At 40.8% G+C, this 21491-nt stretch overlaps 1 protein-coding gene across 3 annotated transcripts; it reads right to left on the bottom strand.

Moving 5' to 3' along the window:
- Positions 1-480: 480 nt before the first annotated feature.
- Positions 481-21373, bottom strand: RNF19B (ring finger protein 19B). Of its 3 annotated transcripts, none has more exons than XM_074376912.1 (9): positions 20592-21373; positions 10553-10758; positions 9214-9358; positions 7512-7674; positions 6944-7058; positions 5863-6003; positions 4737-4944; positions 2099-2230; positions 481-1297 (listed from the first exon to the last, which is right to left on the bottom strand). In XM_074376912.1, the coding sequence occupies exons 1-9, from the start codon at positions 21221-21223 to the stop codon at positions 832-834; spliced, it is 2208 nt and encodes a 735-aa protein (XP_074233013.1). In that variant the 5' UTR covers positions 21224-21373; the 3' UTR covers positions 481-831. The 3 variants fall into 3 exon arrangements, with proteins under 3 accessions (XP_074233013.1, XP_074233015.1, XP_074233014.1); XM_074376914.1 differs by having other exon boundaries at positions 7040-7058; XM_074376913.1 differs by having other exon boundaries at positions 9214-9355.
- Positions 21374-21491: the final 118 nt, after the last annotated feature.

Below are 21491 nucleotides of genomic sequence, written 5' to 3'. Positions count from 1 at the left end.
GTGATTATGCAGAATAGGTACACTTCTTCCTCCAGTAATACTCTGTTCACCAACTTATAACCCTGCGACATTCACTGGGATTTCTGAAGAACCACTGAAACTGCCCCCTCCTCCCCACTTCCCTCCTGTGAAGCACATTTCTACTAGTGACTGAAATGCAGAAAAGGGTAAATGAAGCTTTAACAGGAAAATTGCACAGCTGCCTGTAGAGGGCAAACAAGGCTCATTTTAATCTACAGCTTCTCTATCTGGCTGACTCAGCTAATTCTTCAGTCTGACTACACAGTTCAAACAAGCCTGGCTTTGCTTCCTGTCATGCTAGGAGCATTGGTTTATGGATGACTCCAGTGCCGTCTGGTTAAAATACCATTCTTCTCTGGGATTAAGAAAACTCAGATCTAGAGACTGTTAAAGGCGTAGTTCTCTTTCAATCAAACACTTGGCTCTGGAGGACTATCCAAGCCAAGGAAAATGAGATGATTTGAATTATGACAGAAATCTTTATTAAAATGTGTCCTTCAATAATATGTTAGCATACATACAATATACACACATACATCTGTACAGTCTTTGACACACCTCACGGATTGCCACCATCAGTTTAACCAATAAATTAAAACTAAAAAGGGGTGAGGGGGGAGATGGGGTAAGATTAAGGGCAAAGTTTCCATGTTTCATCTGGTAAGAAACTGCAAATTTCTCAGAATTTCCCTGGGGAAAACCTGACCAGAAAATCTTTGAAATGAAATACTAAATCCCTGTCCCCCCAAAAAAGATTCTAAAAGATGCAGTTACAAGTGTGCTTCTCAGAACAGGAGCATTCTTTCCACTTCATACTCTGGCTTCTGCATCTTCTGGCTTCAAGACAGTCTTCCCCTCAGCTGGGGCAGAGAGGTTCCTATGGGCACTTGGGCTCGGTGCACCTTGGGCTCTGGGTGTTGAGGGGCAGGCTGCGGCCTGGGACCGAGGGGAGCCACACTCATCTGAGGTGATGTCTGGCACATCATCTGACTGTGTATCAGAGCTCTCCAGGTCACTGCGGATGCTTTCTGGCTGGGCCAGGCTGATGTCCCAAGGTTTGCTGGCCAGACAGTCTTTCTGTTCACAGCTTTGGTGTTTGCAGGGGGGATCCTCTTCATTGCTCCCACCACTGCCACCACTGCCACCACCTTCTTCTTCATTTTCGGCCATTTGAGCATGAACATGGAGTGAGTCCTCCGTGCTGCTTCCACTCACCAGCTGATAGTGGCTTGGTTTGGCTTCAATGTCCACTTGGATTTCCATATTGTTGCATTCTCTGTGGAAACAAAATCCACTTTGCTGAGTCATGCAAGGGTCATGCTACACCTGTTGGTAAAAGCAGTTTGTGGGTTCAGGATTAGAAAGTCCAAAACGTAGGTAAATAGTAAACTAGAGCTCACTTATAGATAAAATAAAATTTAACCTAACACTCAAATAAGATGGAGAACAACAATTAGATTTTTTTGTTGATTTAAAACACATACACACACTTTTGCCAATTTCTTTGAACAACTAAAAATGAGCTTCTAAAATTCAGCTAAGGGTTAGAGCCTCACACTATCTTACTCAAAACATGGAAGTGAATGGAGAGTCACAGCTTTTCACTTCTGTGCCACAATTAGAAGAAACCAGAGTCTCTCCAGTAGGGAGTGCTGCAATCACACCATACCAGACACACTAGCTTCTCAAAAATAAAGAGAAGTAGGCTACAGGAGCCACATCAAGCAAAAAGCAACATGAGAGCAGAAACCATAGTCCCACAGACATCAATGAATACCAATCTAGCTCATTAAGGATCATGTGAATAATTACTGTTGCAATAGCCAAAGGTGGAGAGGAGAAAGAAAGAAAAGGGAGAAAGAAATAAATCTCTAAAGATCAAGTGCTAACAAGAAGAATCAATCCAGAGATGCCAGACACTCCCATACCAAGAGCTTGCTCGATGAATTCACAGGGTACGCACACTATGTATCCTGCTAAATGGTATACAGGGCCCTAACATGAGGCATTGAGCTTTCGAAAGCCAAAGCCAAACCAAAAAATGCAATCTCTCCTAGGCATCTGACTGTTCACATACCTGTCCTGTGGGTTGTAGGAACTGATTATGGAACCGGCCATAGCACGAGTGCTTGCGTTGTCACTAATTGCACCAAGACTGGCTGTGTCTTTGGGGAAAATTTCCTTTTGGACATCGGCTTGGACTTCTAACCTGTGTAAAGAGGGGACGTTTAAGTTAATATGAGACCTGGGTATTCCAAGACAGTCTGCTTCCTGGCACATACCTCTTCCATTATTCTCTTGCACACTGAGTTGATCTGATCTTCTCCAATTGTCAAATAGTTCAAATAGATGCCCATACATATCTCTCTTTCTCTTAAATAACTATTGAAATCGTCCCCTCCTTTCTAACCCCACTGCTACTGCTTAACTTCAGGCCCTCAACATCTCCTGACTGTGTAATTGCAATTGGGCTCCCTTTTCAGTAGCCCTAAGTCCAAGTCAAACAACTTTCAGATCAGTGGCAACGTGGACAAAGACCCGATTGCTCTAACAGCCCTCTCTTGGCTCTCTCTTGCTAACTGGCATTTAATGTCTGCCTGATCTGTCTCCAAGCTCTCTCCAGTTCCATCTCTCACCATAGGTCCTACATCATAATCACACTGAATTTTTTCTTTCTTTTCACACTTATACACGTTTATACCTCCATGAGGTACACATGCTAGTCCCTCTCTCTGGAAGTTTTCTTTCTCTACATGACAAACTCATACTCAGTCCTTAACAACAAAGGAAGTATCAACTCCCCTCACTCTCCCAACAAACCCTTACTTCCTGCTAAGTGCTCCCACAACACCTACCTATTTATTAAATCAGTTTACGCATCTCCCTTCCTCTCATCTGTGAGCTCCAAAAAAGGAGAGACCACATCTCATTCACACTTTACCCTCCATGTCTTACACATACTAGGTACTTAAATTTTAGCAATCAAATTACCCCCAGGCTATGAGACTGAAGGACATATAGGAGCCAACCTCCTACAAGAGTAGCAAACTTTCCCAATGGTGTCTCATAGCTGAGAACCCATCGCTTTTCTTTTCTTGGCTCTAACACCATTTGGTTGCATGCTTAAGTGTTTCCTCATAATGGGTTTCACAGTCAAACCCATCTGACTGATTCACTTCCTATAAAAGGCTTTCACAGAACTGGAACAGCTGGACTGGTGGCTAAGTTGCAGTTTCAGCAAGTCAGTCTCCAATTATGTCTGTCTGCTTATTTACAGGGGTGTTGGTTTTAAGACAGCACAGCAGTGAATTCTCCAGCATGTGGGGGTGGGATCCCCTAACAAGAGACAACCAGAGTCATGAGACACAGACAGGTCAGCAGTTGCCTGCAGCTGCACATTCAGTCAACCTCCAACCTGCTGCCTGTGTCTTTGCTCTGCTAATCCAGCCTCAAATGCCCTTCAACAATGTGCCATGGCCCAGGAAAATGAGGCAGTGCAATGGAAAGGGCATTCAGCTCTGTCACAGAATCACTCTCAGTTGGAAGAGGCCTTTCACAAAGGCCATCTCCTTAGGTGGTTCCCAGAGGCTAGTCCGTGCAATGGCTATGTTAGAATCATCTGGGGAGCCTTTTCAAGAAAACACAGACCTCTAGGTGCCACTCTGGGAGATTCTAATTTATTAATTCTGGGATAGGGCAGTAGAATCTATTTTTAAAAGGCTCCCAGGTGATTGACAGGTAGTCAGGTGTAGGATCTAGTCCATCTGCCATCTGTTGCTTGACTCCTTCTAAGAGCCAAATGGCCATCTGTTCTCACTTTAAACACTTCCAGGGATATGCAGCTCAGTATCTACTAAGGCATTCTATTTCTTCTTTGGACTTTTACATAGATTTTTCCTATATTCTCTATAATGAAACAAAATTAGTTTCCCTCTAGCTTCTGCCAAATTGTCTTAATCTATCTCTTAGCATGAGGCAGAAGTCTAATCCTTTTTTCCAGTTCAAGACCCTTATCTGAAGCAAGCATCTCCTCTCCTTCCCCTACTTTGTTTTACATCACCTTTACCCCTCCCCAGGCCTCTGTTCTCCAGTGCATTCAGATAACCACTTCTCATGTAACATCTGTTATGCACCTCTGAATATGTCCTGGTTTATCTAACTGGTGGAATGACCAAGCAAGTCACAACCTTTTTAGTCTTAAAGCTTTACATTTACTCAACATAAGTTCATTGAATTGATTTTCCTTATGTATCAAATGGGCATCAGAATTGGAAGGTTATAAGGATCACAGCACCAATAAGCCAAAAAGATACAGCATAAATGCTGTTCAACTGAAAGCCAGTGAGAAGCCTAATGGAGAGCACAACCTTGGGAATTCTACCAAAATGCATGCTTTCCCTTCCTGCCGGAGGTAGCCGAATCTAGTAGAGGGAGGATCTGAAGTCAAGATTATTCTTTATATGGAGCTGCTATTGTGCAGTGGGAAGAAACACTGAAACTTACGTTAAGTCACTCAACCTTTCCAGCCTGTCTTCTATTTGTAAAAGTTAAAAAAACAAAACAAAACAAAAACTCACAAAAAAACACACCATTGATGATTAAGTGACAAAATGAGATGATATATGGGGCATGCCTTACACAGAGAAATGGCTCAATATGGTATGTTACTTCTTATAATTACAGCTGGTTCTGTCAGAAATTATCTATTTGCTTACCTGCTGTATTTTCCCTTGCCACTGGAAAGAATGCCACCACTTAGTGTGCCTCCTGAGAGGGCTGCAAAGCTGGCTGTTTCGCTGTATGGACCCTGCACAACACTGAGTCCATCTGTAGGGCTTCCACTGGTGCTCAGTACACTAGTTAGACCTTCAATGCTACTTTCCCCAATGCTGGGATTCTTGAGGGCTCGCCAGGCATCTGCCACTGGGGATGGAACCAAACATCTCAACTGAAGATAGCATAGCATCAAAACAGAGTCTGGCACTTTCCAGCAGTGACTCTTCAGAGTGGAGAATATTCATGTAGAAAAATACTCATTTATTCACTTAATGAATAATAAACTACAAGTAACCACCACATATCAAGTGTTTTAACATATGTTCACATTTAATCTTCCCAATAACTAGGGACTGATAGCCCCAATTTTAGATGAGGAAATAAAAGCTTATAACTAAATGATTAGTCACACAAAACTACAATCTGATTCCAAGTCCACTATTCTTTTCATTACACCATAGATGCCATCCAAACAAACATGAAGATTTCAAAATATATTTTGGTCATGTGCTGATTCTAGTAGGAAGCTTCAAAAACCTTTGGGGATCTCTGTGCCCCAGGTCAGTTAATGGTAAAGTGGAAACAACATCAAAGTATAAGTCAGAAGCCTTGCTATAGTTTCAGCTCTGCAGAAGCTCTTAAACCCATTTAACAGATGTTGAGACAAAGGCTTGAAGAAGTTCCCATTAAACGAGGATAATAACAGCCCTGGTCCTCCCTCTTCAGAGCTGTTGTAAAAACCAAGTGAGATAATAACTATGTAAAGTCCTCTGAAAATTACAAAGTACTGTGCAGATATAAGACTTTATTATAATCACTACTATTACCAGCATACTTGGAGTTACTTGGAATCCTACTAGTTTGTACCTGCCACACAAAGGCAAGTACCAGATGAATTAACCTAATAACTCTGGAACAAAGAAATGAACAAGCTAAAAATACTTTACCCCTTATAAAGCTCATTATCCAAAGTAATCCAGTGACTCTCTGCACAATGTGCTAAATTTTACCGATTTTTATCTTGGGTCTTATAAATTCAAAGGGAAACTAAGGTTGCCCTTTTACCTGTGATTGGACCATCATCTTCATCAAACTCAATTTTCACTCCCTTTCCATTGGCTGTGCTAACTCCACAGCCACCTCCACGACAGAGAGAAATGGGCACAACCCCATAGACGTAAGCCAGCATAATAGGGACACCAATACCTGTGAAGGGAAAGAAACATGTTAGCAGTCCATCAGGTTGCAGCTGCCCTGAATTCTCCTTTCCAGCCCAAGATAGACAAACTTTATGAAGGGCCAAGGAAAGACAGAAGATGGCTATGCTAAAAAGGTGGCTAGCCATATGACCTCGGTCATACCTTTCTAGGGTTGCCAACAATCAATGTATATATAGTGCCCAGTAAAGTTTATGTTGCCTTTATTTTCCCCCTTACATTCACTGCTGAAATGCTCATCCAAGAACCAATCAATAATAAAACATTAAATAAGTCACTCCTAGGGTTTAGGATCCCCCCAGAGTATTAATTCCAAAATCTTACTGCTGTAGAAGGCAGAATGGCTTAGTTGTGTAGAGCCCAGACTCTGAAGTTAGACTGCCCTGATTCATGTCCCAGCTAAGTGACCTCAGGCAAATTACTGCACCTTTCTGTTACAACTGTGCTGCTGTGAGGATTAAGTGAATTAATACAGGTAAAACATCAGACCTGGTCCTGGCGAGTCTCAATAAATGTTAAGTTATACTAAAATTATCCTAAAACAAACCCTCATGCCTCCCAAAATACTGTGAAGCATTAAGCAAATCAAAAGTAATTTTGCTTTGTGGGTTCCATGGCAGGTGGAGAAGGAAAAGGAAAGGTGAAAAACGAGGCCTTAAAGTAATATTCTTTAATTCAACCCTTTTTATATGCCAGATGGAATTCTAGGCACTAACTTAAGAATGAAATATCCCAAACTCTGATAATTTAGTTTGGCTGATAATTACAATAATAGTGCCTAATAGAGTTAACTCCCAAGGTGTGTTTGACATAAAATGTAGGAGCTTCCAGGGTAAAACATCTGGCCAGTTGGCTAAACTGTGACTTCAGAAAGTGAATGGGAATGGGGTGGGATTGGGGAGGAGTCATGGTCCTGGCTAGCCTCTTACCAACACTAACTGCAGCAATAACTGGGGATGCAATGACTGACAAAGTCACTCCTCCCGTGATAGCCAAATTCCTCTTGTGCTTGGAGGTTTTCCTACCTTCATATCTGCTATGAATCTAAGAATAAGAAAGAAAATCCAGGTCAGCTGGTTAGGACATCAATCTTTTTGCTGGGGAGAAAAAGGACAAGTGAATGTTCCCCTTAGAAGTTATCTACATATAACATATTCCCCCATCTCAAAGAGGCATCTTTCTCAAATTTCAACCTAACTCAGACCAGAATAATATAAAATAATACAGAAAAAGTTAATACAAGAAGAGACAAAATAACTCAGGGGAGTAAAGTAAGCAGTTCACCTTTAAGTCAGTGAGAAAAACCAGGCCCAGGATATTAATAACTTTCAGATCTCTTGGGGGTATATGAAAATCCATTTAAGAAATTAATGTTATTTTTATCCAACAACCAGCTGATTTTCAGGTGGCTCTGAAATATAAGTTTCTCCCTATCTCCTTCAAACCATTACCAACAAACCTGAAGATAGAAAATGCATAGAACTCAGCATATCTTACCTTCCTGCCAACATAAACAGGAATGCCAATGACCATGGCAGGAATGGCAATGCCGGCAATGAGGGAAATCCCCACTGGAGCACCAATCAATGTGCCCAGCTGCCAAAGAATTTTCTTCTTACGGCTCCATGGCTTCTTGCCCCAGAATGTGCAGCCAGAGGGGCTGTAGAGGAAACATGGCAAAGTTAACGTCAATATTAGAAATGCAGCTATTGGGGGGAGGGATAGCTCAGTGGTAGAGTGACTGCTTAGCATGTATGAGGTCCTGGGTTCAATCGCCAGTACCTCCATGAGTAAATAAAAAAATAAACCTAATTACCACCCCCCACCAAAAAGAACCCCCCCCACCAAAAAGAACCCCCCCCCAAAAAAAAGAAATGCAGCTATTATCACCAGAGGGCTTGATAAGAGCAAGAGCCTTCTTTTCAAAAGGAGCAATTAACAGTTACAAAAAGTTACAAGAAATGAGTATTATAAGAGGGGGAGCAAAGGCCAAGTCCGGACTATTAGAGTTCTAGCTCTTTACTCATTCTTTTGGAAGGCAGGCCTCTAAACTTAAAATCTCTTTTCCATTCTTTTCTGCTGAACTCTGTCGTCCCTAATCCTTCACCACCACTAATCCTACTTCCTTGACTGATACTACTCGGGATCCTGCACAGTCTATGCACTTCATATCTCACCCAAACTCATCATGTCCTGCAGCTAATGAGCTCTCTCTGATTTGCATAATTTTCTTGGCATGTGTCCTACTACATCCATTAGATACTACAAATCATGTTCCTGAGATAGGATATAAAAAAGACTTTATCATACTCTTTATGTCAGTTTCATACTCTGAGTTTGGCTACTTTAACACTCAGCCCTCCTGAGACTAACTGTTTTTGCTCACTCCCGTTGTGGGATGGGATAAGCAATTTTGAAATTAGGGATCCTATCTTATGAACCCCTGTGTCCCCAGTAATTAGTACACTGTAAGTACTCAAATGTTTGCTAAATTGGAAATAAAAGTGTTTTATCCACACAGTGAATGTTAAGTTTATAAATATTAACTCATTCAGGACAATATTTTAATGACTACTACTACATCCAAGAAGCTATAAAAAGGTAACTAGAGCCTTAAGAAACTTACATAATTTAACAAAATTAGACATGTAAATAAAGTAAAAGTCATGATGATGGTTTATAAAGGAACATTTAAAGAATGTCAGTAAAGAAGAATGAGGCAGCAAAAGCTGAGGGAAGGCATCACAGAAGAAATGGCATTTAAAGTGGCCCTTGAAGGGTGGGTAAGAACAGAACAGGCTGAGATAAAAGGGGGCTGCTGGAAGGGTGAGGTATTTAGAAAGCGTTTCAGGCAAAGGAAAGAACATGAACAAGTATGGAGGTTAAGATAGCACAGAAGAGACACAGATAATCTGGGCTATAGCATTTATAAAAGCAAAATGGAAAAGCCAGAAAGCAGATTGGGGCCAGACTGGAAACCTTAAAAGTCATGCCAAGGAAACTGAACTCTATCAATGAAAAACAGTCACTGAAAGTTGCTGAGCTGGAGAAAACATGGTAAGAGGGGTGCTTCAGAGGAATTTTTTACAGCTTTCTTATGCTATAATGAGGACAGACAACTATGTCTCTTTGACATCCTTTTCCCTAAATCAGTAAGAGAACAAGACTATAAAAACAATGGACATATTTCTCATCTCACCTGAGGTAATGCAAGTCCGAAATCTCTTTCATACAAAGCCAACAGAATTCACAGCCACACACTGCACAGGTCATATGATTACAGCTTCCATCATTCATCTTGATAATGTAAGCACTGCATCGTGGGCATGGCTTTATGTCATCTGCTAAGGAGGGTGGAAGAATGGGTAGAAAAATATCCCTAGTTAAACCTAGTTTGATTTTATTATTCCTAGGAATATGCGTAAGAAATGAGGAGGCAGTCAAGAATTCTTGACTAAGGATCCAAATTGTGTAACCCACTTCACTGGAAGGCTGGCTATACGTTTAGACCTCAGGAAATTTCATAAAATGGATCTTGTCTTGTATTGAGCTACCCATCCCCTAAACAGGCATCTTACATAGCATTTGAGCCACACTGAGCAAAGAGACTTCCCTAGAGAGAAAGGTAGTTCCAAGGAAAATGGAATTTCACCAACCAATAGGCTGGCAGAATCAAAAGCACAGTCCTACAGGAAGAATAGTCTGCAGCCTGGAACTGACTTTTGAGTTTTGAAAAATTTTAGTTCAGGAAACTCATTTCTCAGGCTCAACAAGTATTGTGATTTGCTGTTAACACAATCCACAGTCCCTTCCCATGATACTTTCAAATTCAAAACCTAAAAACAACTGAGTATGCTATGTAGCTACACCTGGTAATTTTCAGAGCAAGCTAGGAACTATCTTATTAAAATGACAATAATTTAGGAGATTATGCTGTGCCAGGAAAAAGTGAACGGTAAAATCTTTCCTGCTAGTTCTCCCAAATGACATCAGTGAAATAAAGCACATTTATCAAAGGCAATAAACCTGCTGACGTTTTTAAATAGGTTTACTCTGATATGTCAAGGTTGGAAATGGATGTGCGATATTCCACATTTTAAGGTTAATCATTAATCTATCGTAATATTATTTCCTTTCCTTAAATCTGTACCCTACTTCAAAAGCCGTGATGCACTTAAAGCTATTAGGAAAATAGTACAGGTTTAACACTAATTAAATGTCTTTCTGCTCACAGTAAAAGTTTTGAAAAAGCCCCTTGCAAAAGGACCTAATTGCTCTCCAATCTGAGACATATTATTAAGAAGGCAGAAACTAGAGAATTCAGTTCTGCTTTATTCCAGTTTTACTAGGTTGGATAACCTATAAATGATCAGAGAGAAGCTATATATCAAATACAATTTTGAAAGTATTACCAAATATTTTCTGCTCTCTAATCAGAGGAAACGCTTCAGTTAGACAATAAGGTAATCTCTCCCAGTTTGGGGTTCACATAATGAAATATCAAATAAAGACACAAATGAGATAATACCGACTTATACCTGGTCCAGATTCTTGCCCATAACTAAGACCTGAAGTGTGTTTGGTCCGAACTCGCAATGTCTGTGCCCTCTGTTGACGGGCCATATCGCATGTCTGATTTGGATGCCATATTTGCTTGCAGTGGTAGCAGAATTCAGTCTGGCAGCCTTCCCTCTCACAGGTCAGCTTTGGGCAGCTGGCACAGCCATAGGCAATAACAGCATAACTGTGTAAGGAAACAGGAAGAGATATCAGTAAGGTAAAACATTATTCATCAGTTCCAGTGAGGTAACACTGTTCGGCATCCCCCTACAACTTCATACGAGGTAAAGAACACACAATATAACACATAACACACATGCACGAGCATGCCTAACAAACTGTAAAACGTATTCTGCATGAGGAAGTAAATTTCTTCTTGAGATTCTAAAAACACAAATCATTTATTTCCTGAAAAAACGGGAAAATATCATATTTATCCTGAATTTCTAGCATTTGGTCATAGTTTAAGCTGCTTTAGGAGCAGTTTGTCACATCAAATTTCATTAAAAAAGGGTACAAAACCAGTTCCTTTTGATGATTTGCTGTATTTACAGAAACTATAATTTGTTTAAAGAACAGAATTTGTAAAATGCAGCACTATAGCAAAAACTAAAGCAAGTATACTTCTCCTTTTTTATTGAGGTTTAGTTGATGTACATTATATAAGTTTCAGGTGTACAACAATTTTTAAAGGCTATATTCCATTTATAAGTATTATAAAATATTGGCTACATTACCTGTGTTGTACTATATATCCTTGTAACTTATTTACTTTATACATAGTAGTTTGTACCTCTTAATCCCCTATCCCTATCTTGCTATCCTGCCCCACCCCTCTTCCCTTGCTCCATTGGTAACCACTAGTTTGTTCTCTATATCTGTGAGTCTGTTTCTTTTTTATTATATTCACTTGTTTGTTTTATTATTTATTTATTTTTGTTTGGAAAGGGATTTTTTTATTGTGGCAAAAGACACACAATGTAAAATTTACCATTCTAACTATTTTTAAGTGTACAGTTCAGTAGCATTATATTCAAATGGTTGTACAACTTGTTTTATGTTTTTAGATTCCACTTATAAGTGATATCATCCAATATTTTTCTTTCTCTGACTTATTTCACTTAGCATAATACCCTCCAGTACATCCATGTTGTTGCAAATGGCAAAATTCCATTTTTATGGCTGAGTAGTATTCCATTGTGCATATATGTGTGTGTATGTACACCACATCATTTTTATCTGCTCATCTGTTGATGGACACAGACTACTTCCATATCTTGGCAACTGTAAATAATACTGCTATGAACATTGGGGTGCGTGCATCTTTTCAAATGAGTTTTTTTCTTTTCTTTCTTTTCTTTTGATAAATACCCAGGAGTGGAATTGCTGGGTCATATGGTAGTTCTATTTTTAGTTTTTGGAAAACCCTCCATACTGTTTTCCATAGTGGCTGCACCAATTTACATGGCCACCAACAGTGTATGAGGGTGCCCTTTTTTCCACACCCTCACGAACATTTGTTATTTGTAGTCTTTTTCATAGCCATTATGACAGGTGTGAGGTGATACCTGACTGTGGGTTTAATTTTCATTTCTCTGATGATTAATGACAATGAGCGTCTTTTTATGTGCCTGTTGGCCATCTATATGTCTTCTTTGGAAAAATGTCTATTCAGATCTTCTGCCCATTTTTCAATTAGGTCATTTGTTTTCTTGATGGTGAGTTGTATGAGCTGTTTATATATTTTGGATATTAACCCCTTCTCATTAGCAAATATATTCTCCCATTCAGTAGGTTGTCTTTTCATTTTTGTTGGTGGTTTTCTTTGCTGTATAAAGGCTTTTAAAGTTTAATTAGGTCCCATTTATTTATTTTTGGTTTTATCTCCTTTGCTTTAGGAAACAGATCCAAAAAAAAAATTGCTATAATGTATGCCTAAGAGTGTTCCACCTATGTTTTCTTTCAGGAGTTTTATGGTTTTAGTATTTTCATTTTTAAGCTTCACAGTGAAGTTGGTCTGATCACAGAATGAGACACAATAGACAGAGATGGATTTGTGATCAACTTCTATTGAAAGCTCATTTTGTCTTTTCATAATTTTTCTCCAATTCAAATACATACCTTGAAATAGCTTCTTTCTTGAAAGGTTCTAGAATACAAGAATACCACTCATCTATCTTATTATTAACATCGAATATGGCCATATCTCCCCTCAATCCCTTCTGACACACATTCTTAGTAAAGATGGGCAATTCAGAATCTACCAGCACCAGCATCAATTGTTTCTTATAATTCATGTTTCTTTACCAAGAATTCCTTTCCTGCAAACAATCCAATATTAGCCTTTCTGACTAATTCTAAGTATGTCAACTAAATGATCAGATTACCCTAACAAGTGGAAATTTGTTTAAATAAAAAATTTTTTTTAAGTAATTTAAACAAACAAACGAAGAAGGGAAGACAGCAGTTGTTGAAAGTTCAAACAATTTTTAGATACATCAATGATTGCAGGCTTAGGTGTTGCCATCTGGGCTTTGTTAACCCCTATTCCATATTCCATCCCCTCCTCCAATAGCCAAAGACCTCAAACAACTTAAACAAAAGACTAATACAATTTTCTTGGATTTAATCTACAGTTTCTTTGCTTATTCAATTGTACATTAGATATTCATAATAGCAACTCAAGTTTTCAGGTTTATCATAGATTCTACAAGTCAATTTGAGAATGACATTGAAAATATCAATGACAAGGTATCATCTATGTTACATAATACAGGCTGTATTAAAACTCTTCTCAGAAAGACCAAAGTGAGAAGAGGTCAATGTATGAATGCAAATGATTCATATCCTGTAGGAGTTCTGAGCAAATTTATTCCACCTAGCTGCAAAATAACTACTAAAGATAAACTACGTTTCTCCTTAAGAAAATGACTTGCTTGCTATTTTGTGTTACATGAGAAAGGTACTGGATGATCTCAGAAAAGTATGAAGGGAACTTCTGACAATACACGAATTAGATAAACTTCCAAGTCAGAAAGCCTTGAACATTTCATGATCCATTCCTACCTCACATGGTGAGAGTAAATATTTATTAACAGATTCTTTTTTTTTCCTCCAAAGAACATTTGATAGGATTGACAATGTCAATTTTGATTGTGGAGTTTGGTTCCAAGGAAGTAAAATAATCCCAAATACTCATGAACCCACAACAACCTATTACTATGACACAGAATTACTCAGGGCATGAGACTTGACATTCCTGTTTTTGGGTGCTTGGTCTGGGCTCATTGCCCTGACTCATACTGCATGACACTGAGCTAATTAAAATTTCCAAACCTTAGATTCTATCCCTAAAATGGAAGTACAGGTGCGTGCCACCTTCAAGTGTAACTGAACATGCTTTAAAACTGCATTTGAGATATTGCCCTGAAAGGTATGGTATAAATACACAGCACATTTTGTCCTACTTCCGGACCTTTGCATACTCTATTCCTTCTGCCTAGGAATGTCCTTTCCTTACTTCTTGCCCTGGCAAATACTTATCCATTTAATAACCAGCTCAAATGCCGTCTTCTCTATAAAATCCACTTAACCTCTCCAGGCATTCGTGTCTCTGAATAATTACTTTTTAATACTTATCACATTATATTGTAATTATCTGTTTATATGTATGCTTTCCCAACCAGACAAGGAAAAGCATCATTCATTTTTAACCTCCAAGGTCTAGCACACTGATTCATGCTTAAAATACCTGTGTTGAATGAATGACAGAGACCCTCTCCTGTCTGGGTTTTTTAACCTTTCCCAGGTCAACGATCTGGGCTAGCTCTTCTCCTGGATGATTACTCTCCCCTAAAGCAGTCTTTTAAACTTATCCACATATCTATTGGCTTTCTATATGCCAGGTACTTTAACTTAACTCAAAAATTTTTTATAAACCCATCTGAGGGCTAAACACATAAGTTCTGAATAGGGCAATCTCCTACCCTAGGTAGTTGAAAAAAACTTCATCCTTGAGACCAAATCTGCCTTGACCATCTTGTTTCTTCTCTTCCATGTCCTACATCGAGCCTCTTTCATATCCTGCTTTCTTGGCTGAACAGAGCATTCAGGTTTGCTAATTAGAAGCTAAATGGAAGGTATAGGGAATTAGATGTTCCTAAGAATACAGAAGCATCCTCCCCCCCCAACCCCACCTTAAGTTCATAAAAATTTAATTCATTTTGTTAATATTCTATCTTCAGAAACATCATAATGTGTGCCAAGCTAGACCACATCATTAACTTGCTCTAGCCCTGGGGGAAAAATCCCATTAGTATGAATTTGATTATGCTCCAACAGACCCTGGTAGTCAAAGAAATGTGTTCCTATATTATGTCTGTACTTCTCAGCTCCAGGCTATATAACTTCATTTATAAACGGACCTTAAGCATGTATAAGGGTGGAACACATGGGCCAAGTTGTCACAATGAGCCATATTCTTACTATATTCCTTTTTACTACCCTAGTTCAAATCCATGTCACCTCTTGGCCAGACAACTGCAAGAAGACTATTTTCTGGTCTCCTTATTCCATACTCTAATCCAAATTCAAATTCCAGAAGTTTATCTATCATGACGTTACTCTTCTGCTTAAGATCCTTCAATAAAAAAGAAAAAAGTCCTTCAAATCTAAACTTCTTTGCACAGCAGAGATAGACCTATCACCTTGAATCCAGTCTACCTTTTCAGATCAATCTTGAGTCACTTCCCAGATCATACTCCCCATATCGTATCTCCAGAAGCTAACCAAACTAGACTCCAGCCTTAGTCTTGTACTTTTATATCTCCATGCATTTGCTCATAACACTCTGGTGTTTAAAGTGTTTGAGAAAGATGCCTTTTTCTCTACCCTAATCCTTGTCCAACTGGTATGAATTTCTACTCATATTCTTCAAGCCCTGATCAAATATCAACTCCTCTGTAAAGCCTTTATTGACACCATAATGCAAAATCTTTTCATCTATCCTCTAAGAGCACTTGTATTTTCTTTAGTATTTATTACATTCCATTTGTAATTATCTACCTATCTACCTACCTACCTATCTCCTTTACCAGGGTTTGGCCTCCCTGTCAAGAGGACAATGTCTAAGCTCTTTTTGTAATATCCAGTGCTCCCCTAATGTTCTACACCATGTAATTCTCAAAAGTGTCTGCTGAATGATCACCTGTCTGTCCTCTTCTTGCTCACACTCCTCATATCTGTTTCTCTTTCAGAAACTATGTTATTCATATTCTTTATCTCCCTTATCAAAAATTCAACTATTCATCACATTCTTCTGGGATCTAATTGAAAGATTAGAGGGTTGCAGAAAAAGTTGGAATATAGATATCCTAGTCTCAAGCAGCTCCCAATTTACTCAGAGCACAAGATTCAGTGTTAAATAAGGACACTAACAGACCAGAATAACTGTTAAAGGAGTTTAGAAAATTGAAAATAGGCAAAGTTTCAGGTAAACCTTAAAGATGTCATCAAAAAAACAAAAACATGGTTCCTGGTGAAGTTTGGGGAAATTATTCTAGACTGAAGATTTACACTGCATATTAGCATTAACAAGATTTACAGGGTATATTAGTATTGTTTAAAGGGTCTAAGGAGTTCAGAAATAGATCTGCTATATTTTGTTCAATCCAGTATCTCCCAAGCCTTGATCATAAACCATTTTTCTTTTCAACAGTGTCTATACTGGTAAATATTGATGTAGGTGAAAATAGAAAATAAAATCAAAGATGGCTGGAGACCATAAAGGGGCTTAAATCATAAGGACAGATCATATAAATAATAAATTCTTAAAGAAATAAGATGATTTCTTATAGGTCAGGTATGAACAGTTTTAAGAAGGGGAGTGATATAAAGTGTTCCACTTTAGAATGAGTACTTTGGCAAATATGAGAAAGATGTACTGGGCTAGAGGATGATGCAGATGGCAGTAGGGTGCAGTGGGGTTGGAGAATAAAGAGTTGTGAAATAGAAGGTACTAAGCTAAATTAAGAGAAGAGGTCCAGGAAGGCATCAGAGAGGAAAAATCCTCCTTCACTGACTGAGAAATCTGTCTTGCTCAGGGAGCTTGCTCTTCCCTCATAAACGTGCTAGAGATGAACAGAAGCTTCCTGTTTATGGGATAATCCAGTCCAGTTGTCCAGTAAGGTCAATAGTTGATGCTATCTTCTGGGATCAGGTGAGAGAGGGGACTCTGCAGGAGACAGAGGCAGCAATGAGAGACTGGAGTGGTGGACCTACGCAAAGAATTTAGGTCAAGGCAGCCTTATCTCTCATTCATCTGTACAGAAGATCTGTCCCTATATGCCAGGAAATATTCTGTTACCTTCTTTGCTCACCCTTCAGCCCTCTAGAGATTCTGAAAGGGCTTGAAGTTTGATAACAGGGCTCTTGAGAGGAAAACATTACATGTGTACATGATTTGGAGGGTTCTAAAAAGACCTATACTCAAGCAGAGACTCTAAGGGGTAGCAGATCAACAGTATCATTTTATTAGCTATGAGACATTGGGCAGCACATATAAACTTCTCTGAACTGGTTTCTCCTTTATTTTTTATTTATTTTTTTCACAATCTTTTTTGTTTTAGCTTTTTTTGTTTTTAGTTTTTATTTATTTATTTTTAATTCTTTTTTTGAGGGGGAGATTATTAGGTTTATTTATTTATCTTTTTAGTGGAGGTATGGGGATTGAACCCAGGATCTTGTGCATGCTAGGCATGCACTCTACCACTGAGCTATACCTTCCCCTCTTGTTCTGTTTGTTTGTTTGTTTGTTAATGGAGGCTCTAGGGAATTGAACCCAGGACCTGGTGCAGGCTAAGCATGGGCTCTATCAAGGAGCTATACCCCCATCCCTAAAGGTTTCTCCTTTATACAATGAGTTTACCACCATCTACCTGTATGAAACTACAATGAAATTATTTCTGAATGAAGTTGTACTCTGAAGATTATAAAGAACTATAAAAATGTCAGTTATCTATATTGAGTTACTTTTATCTTACCTGAAAATGTGTTTTAAAGATTATACTTGGTAATACTATACTTAACGTGAATGTTTTCCCACAGAAATTGGTTATCTTATTTATGAATAAAATAAAATCATATTCAAGTATGGGAAAAGAAAAATTCAAGACTCTTTTCTCTGTTCTACAAATATTCTGTGAACAAAAAATGAATCTTTTAATATACAGTGTTCTCATTATCATGAGTAATCACAATGAAATTGATGATCAGAACTCTGTGAGATTACTTATATGCTCCCTTCACCCTGCCAAATACACACACACACACCACACACCACACACACACACACACACACACACACACACACACACACACACACACACACAGAGCAAAGAAGGACTTGACAAATTTGGCTGGCAGGAATTTGATTTGTGGGCAGTGAAGATGGTCAGGTACAAGAAGAGATAACTGGGGTCTTAGGCTTCTCCTCAAGTTCTCATCGGTGATTTTTACCCGACCCAGAAGAATAGAATAGTTTGATTAAAACAAAACAAGCTATTTTTCTCATGACATTAAAAACAGGCAGCAAAACCACTGGTCACATTCTCACCTATTTGGGAAGTGACAGAAATTTAAAGTTACTCCCTATTTATCTAACATCTTCAACTGAAGTTTCCAAACACTTTGAAAATATTAATTAAGCCTCTCAAGTCAGGAAAGGATTAGGCCCATTTCAGACAAGAAAAAGTAGGTAAGAGGCTGTTAACAACAAGAAAAAACTAGATTCTAGTATCCTTGGCTCTCTCAATGTTGTCGTTAGGCCACACTTGATGAAACAACCCAAACAATAGCATCCCCAATAATGCTAACAAGCCTATGCTTTTTAAAGTTTTGAGAGGAAAGAATACTGACCTTGGTTGGAGGTAAGACCAGTGTTCCAAGCCTGGTTTCACCACCAACTAGTTATGTGACCCTGAACAATTCACTTAATTTAAATTTCAGTTTCCTCCTCTATTGTAAGGTAGATCAAATCTACCTTACAATATTGTAAGTATCAAATTAGGTATATCTGGCACATATATACTCAGATGCCAGCTTACTTGCTTCTCCCATACTTCACCTTCTTTAAACCTGCAGATAACACATTTAAAAATTACATTAAAATCGTTATAATTTTTAAACTAATTTAAAAAATAAACTCTGAATGACAGTAGTCCAATGCTTGGCTAAAATAAGGAATGGCCCAATTCTTTTATAAATTTCAAATCAGCCACGGTTTAGAGTTGTTATCATCAAGACTGTAAATTAATTCCTGTCCATTTTTATTGATGTGAGCAAAGATGGAGACTGACTTCAGAGAAATAAAAAACAAAAAAAGAGAACTTTTCTAGAAGAATCAGTGATGCCTCATGTCTCAGTTAAAATTCAAGGAAACTCACATTTCAAAAAGGAATTAATATACTATTCCAAAATTAACCAAGCAGTGTTCTCTTCAGTAAATACCCCTTTGGTTCAGAGAACAGATGAATAATGTCTGTAAAACTTGAATACCATATAAATTAACCTCTTAAGGCCACAAAAATCACCAGGTCACCAGATACAAGCAAACTTTTCCAAGAGTCTACAAGGTTCTTTCTGATATTAACTGAAAGTGAAAGTGACCTACCATAGACAAACACCCCAACCTTTGACCACAACACTTCAAAGTAATTTAGAAACCCCATCTCAGTGAGTTTAAGTAACACACTTATCTCTAAACAAGTTTGGCAGAATAGAAAAATAGAAAAAATTAACTCTTCTTACTCCTCTAGACACTCTAAGACGGCTTCTTTTGAAGAAGACAAATAGCATCATGGAAATCTTAAAACAGCCTTGATATATGGGCTATAATTAAAAGCCCTTCTTAACTCCTTTGAAGGAAAGGAATACCCAGCTTTTTACTAGGAGTCCCTAGCATTTTTTTGTCCCCAAAACATGACACACAAGAATAAAATGATCTATCCAAGGTCACAAGGCAGGTAATGGCACAGTCTGATACCCCTCTTTGCTGCATATAACCATTCATGTGATGTATTAACAATAACACACAGATTTTAAAAAGTGGGGTCCGGGGGGTGGTCTCCACTGAATGCTCCAGATAGCGAAATCTGGTGGTTTTGCCTCTGTAACTACTGCATATTTTCTTACTGATCTTAAATATTCAGCACACGCGGTGTATCATCAAGAACTCTAGATCACAGGGGCTGGGAAACACATTTTCTCCTTCCATAGCAACCTCTGGGCACCCTTCTCAGTGCCCCATTGCTTCTCTGGACAAAGAAAGGGTCTATCCACTCCTCACCATGCCCAAGGCATCAGTTTAAGAACTACAGGGGGCCTCCCAACAGCTTGGCAAAGAAGACACACAATACACAATGCCCCCAGAGCTTGGCAGTGAGCCGTCCTTCCCCTCTAGTGCCATTTCAGTCACCTGCATCCCAACTTTCAGCAGTGGTGGTCAGGAAGAACATAGCTTCTCCTGTAACGGTGCTAAGTAAGTCCCTAGCCAAATGGACACACCCCTCCAAAGCGCTGCCCACTCGGAATGATATTCCCATTCCGTTCTTTGCCAGATAGCCCCTCCCCACCCTCATTAAGAGATACCCCCTACCTCTGGCCAAAGGGGCAGTCACCCGACCAAAAACTGCCTCTCCCTGCCTCCTGACTTGATGGACAGCTCCCTTCCCTTCATCAACGGCTCAGCCCCCACCTCAATCCCTTGGGCAGGGGTGGGGTATTGGATGCGCTCACTCCACTTGTCTGGGCTTGCCGATGGTTACTAGTTACCACCACGCCGCAGTTGCCTTCTTGCCCTCGCTCCCACTTGTCATCCTCACCTCTCGCTCCACGCTGGGACACATACGCACACACACGCTGCGCGGAGGACCGCCCCTCGGGGCCGGCCACACACGGGGTCCAGCCTCAGGCCCCAGGTCCCCTCCGCCATGGCCCCCCAGGCCACGCCCCCGCGCTCACCCGCAGTCCGGGGCCGGGCACCAGCGGCAGTCGGGGTCCGAGGCCAGGTAGCGGCGCAGCATGAACTCCTCGTATTTGTGCATGAGCGGCGGGTCGGCGAGCAGCAGGCGGATGTCGTGTGGGTTGAGTCGCTCGCTGCACTCGGGACAGCTGATGGGGACCCGACTCTCGCTGATCTCCAGGCGCAGGTAGTGGCGGAGGCAGTCCCGGCACGAGCGGTGAGGGCAGCTGAGGAGGCGCGGGGCCCGCTCTGGAGGCAGCCGCACCAGGCACAGCGGGCACTCCACCTCCTCCGGGCCCGAGCCGCCGCCCTCCGCCGCCTCCTCATCGTCGAACCCGGGCCCCGCAACCGCCGCGGCCTCCACCTCGGCCTCCGCGGTGGCTTCGGTGGGCAGCGCCTCGGGCGGCGGGGCCTGGGCCGCGGATGGGGCCGGGGCGGGCGGCGGCGGCGCGGCTGGGGGCGGTGGCTCGGCCTGCGGCTTGGCCCGGGCGCGGCGACCGCGGGCCGAGGCGGAGAAGACGCTGTGGAAGGTGAGGCGCCGGCGCCGGCCGCCGCTGCGGCACTTGGGGTCGGGCGCAGCCGCGTGTAGGGATGTAGAGCGCGGCGACTCGGAGTCTTTCTCGGAGCCCATGTTCCCCAGAGACTGAGGGGCGAGGGGTGACCAGCGCCGCCACAGCTGCCGCCTCAACGACCCCTCAGCCGGCGCCTCGGCCGCCGGCGCCTCGGCCGCCGACGCCTCAGTCGCCCTCCCCGAGATGGAAACCGAGCGGCAGCGACCAAGTGGTTATAAAGCCTCCGCCCCGCGCGGCGCTGCCCAGTGCGCAGGCGCTCCGCTGAGACACCTCACAACCCATGCCGCCCCGGCCGGAGGGGGGACGCTGGGCGGGGCCGAGCGGGGT

This window comes from Camelus bactrianus, chromosome 13 (genome assembly GCF_048773025.1).
Source record: "Camelus bactrianus isolate YW-2024 breed Bactrian camel chromosome 13, ASM4877302v1, whole genome shotgun sequence".
Taxonomy (NCBI): Eukaryota; Metazoa; Chordata; class Mammalia; order Artiodactyla; family Camelidae; genus Camelus; species Camelus bactrianus.
This window is presented reverse-complemented; position numbering and strand designations above follow the sequence as displayed.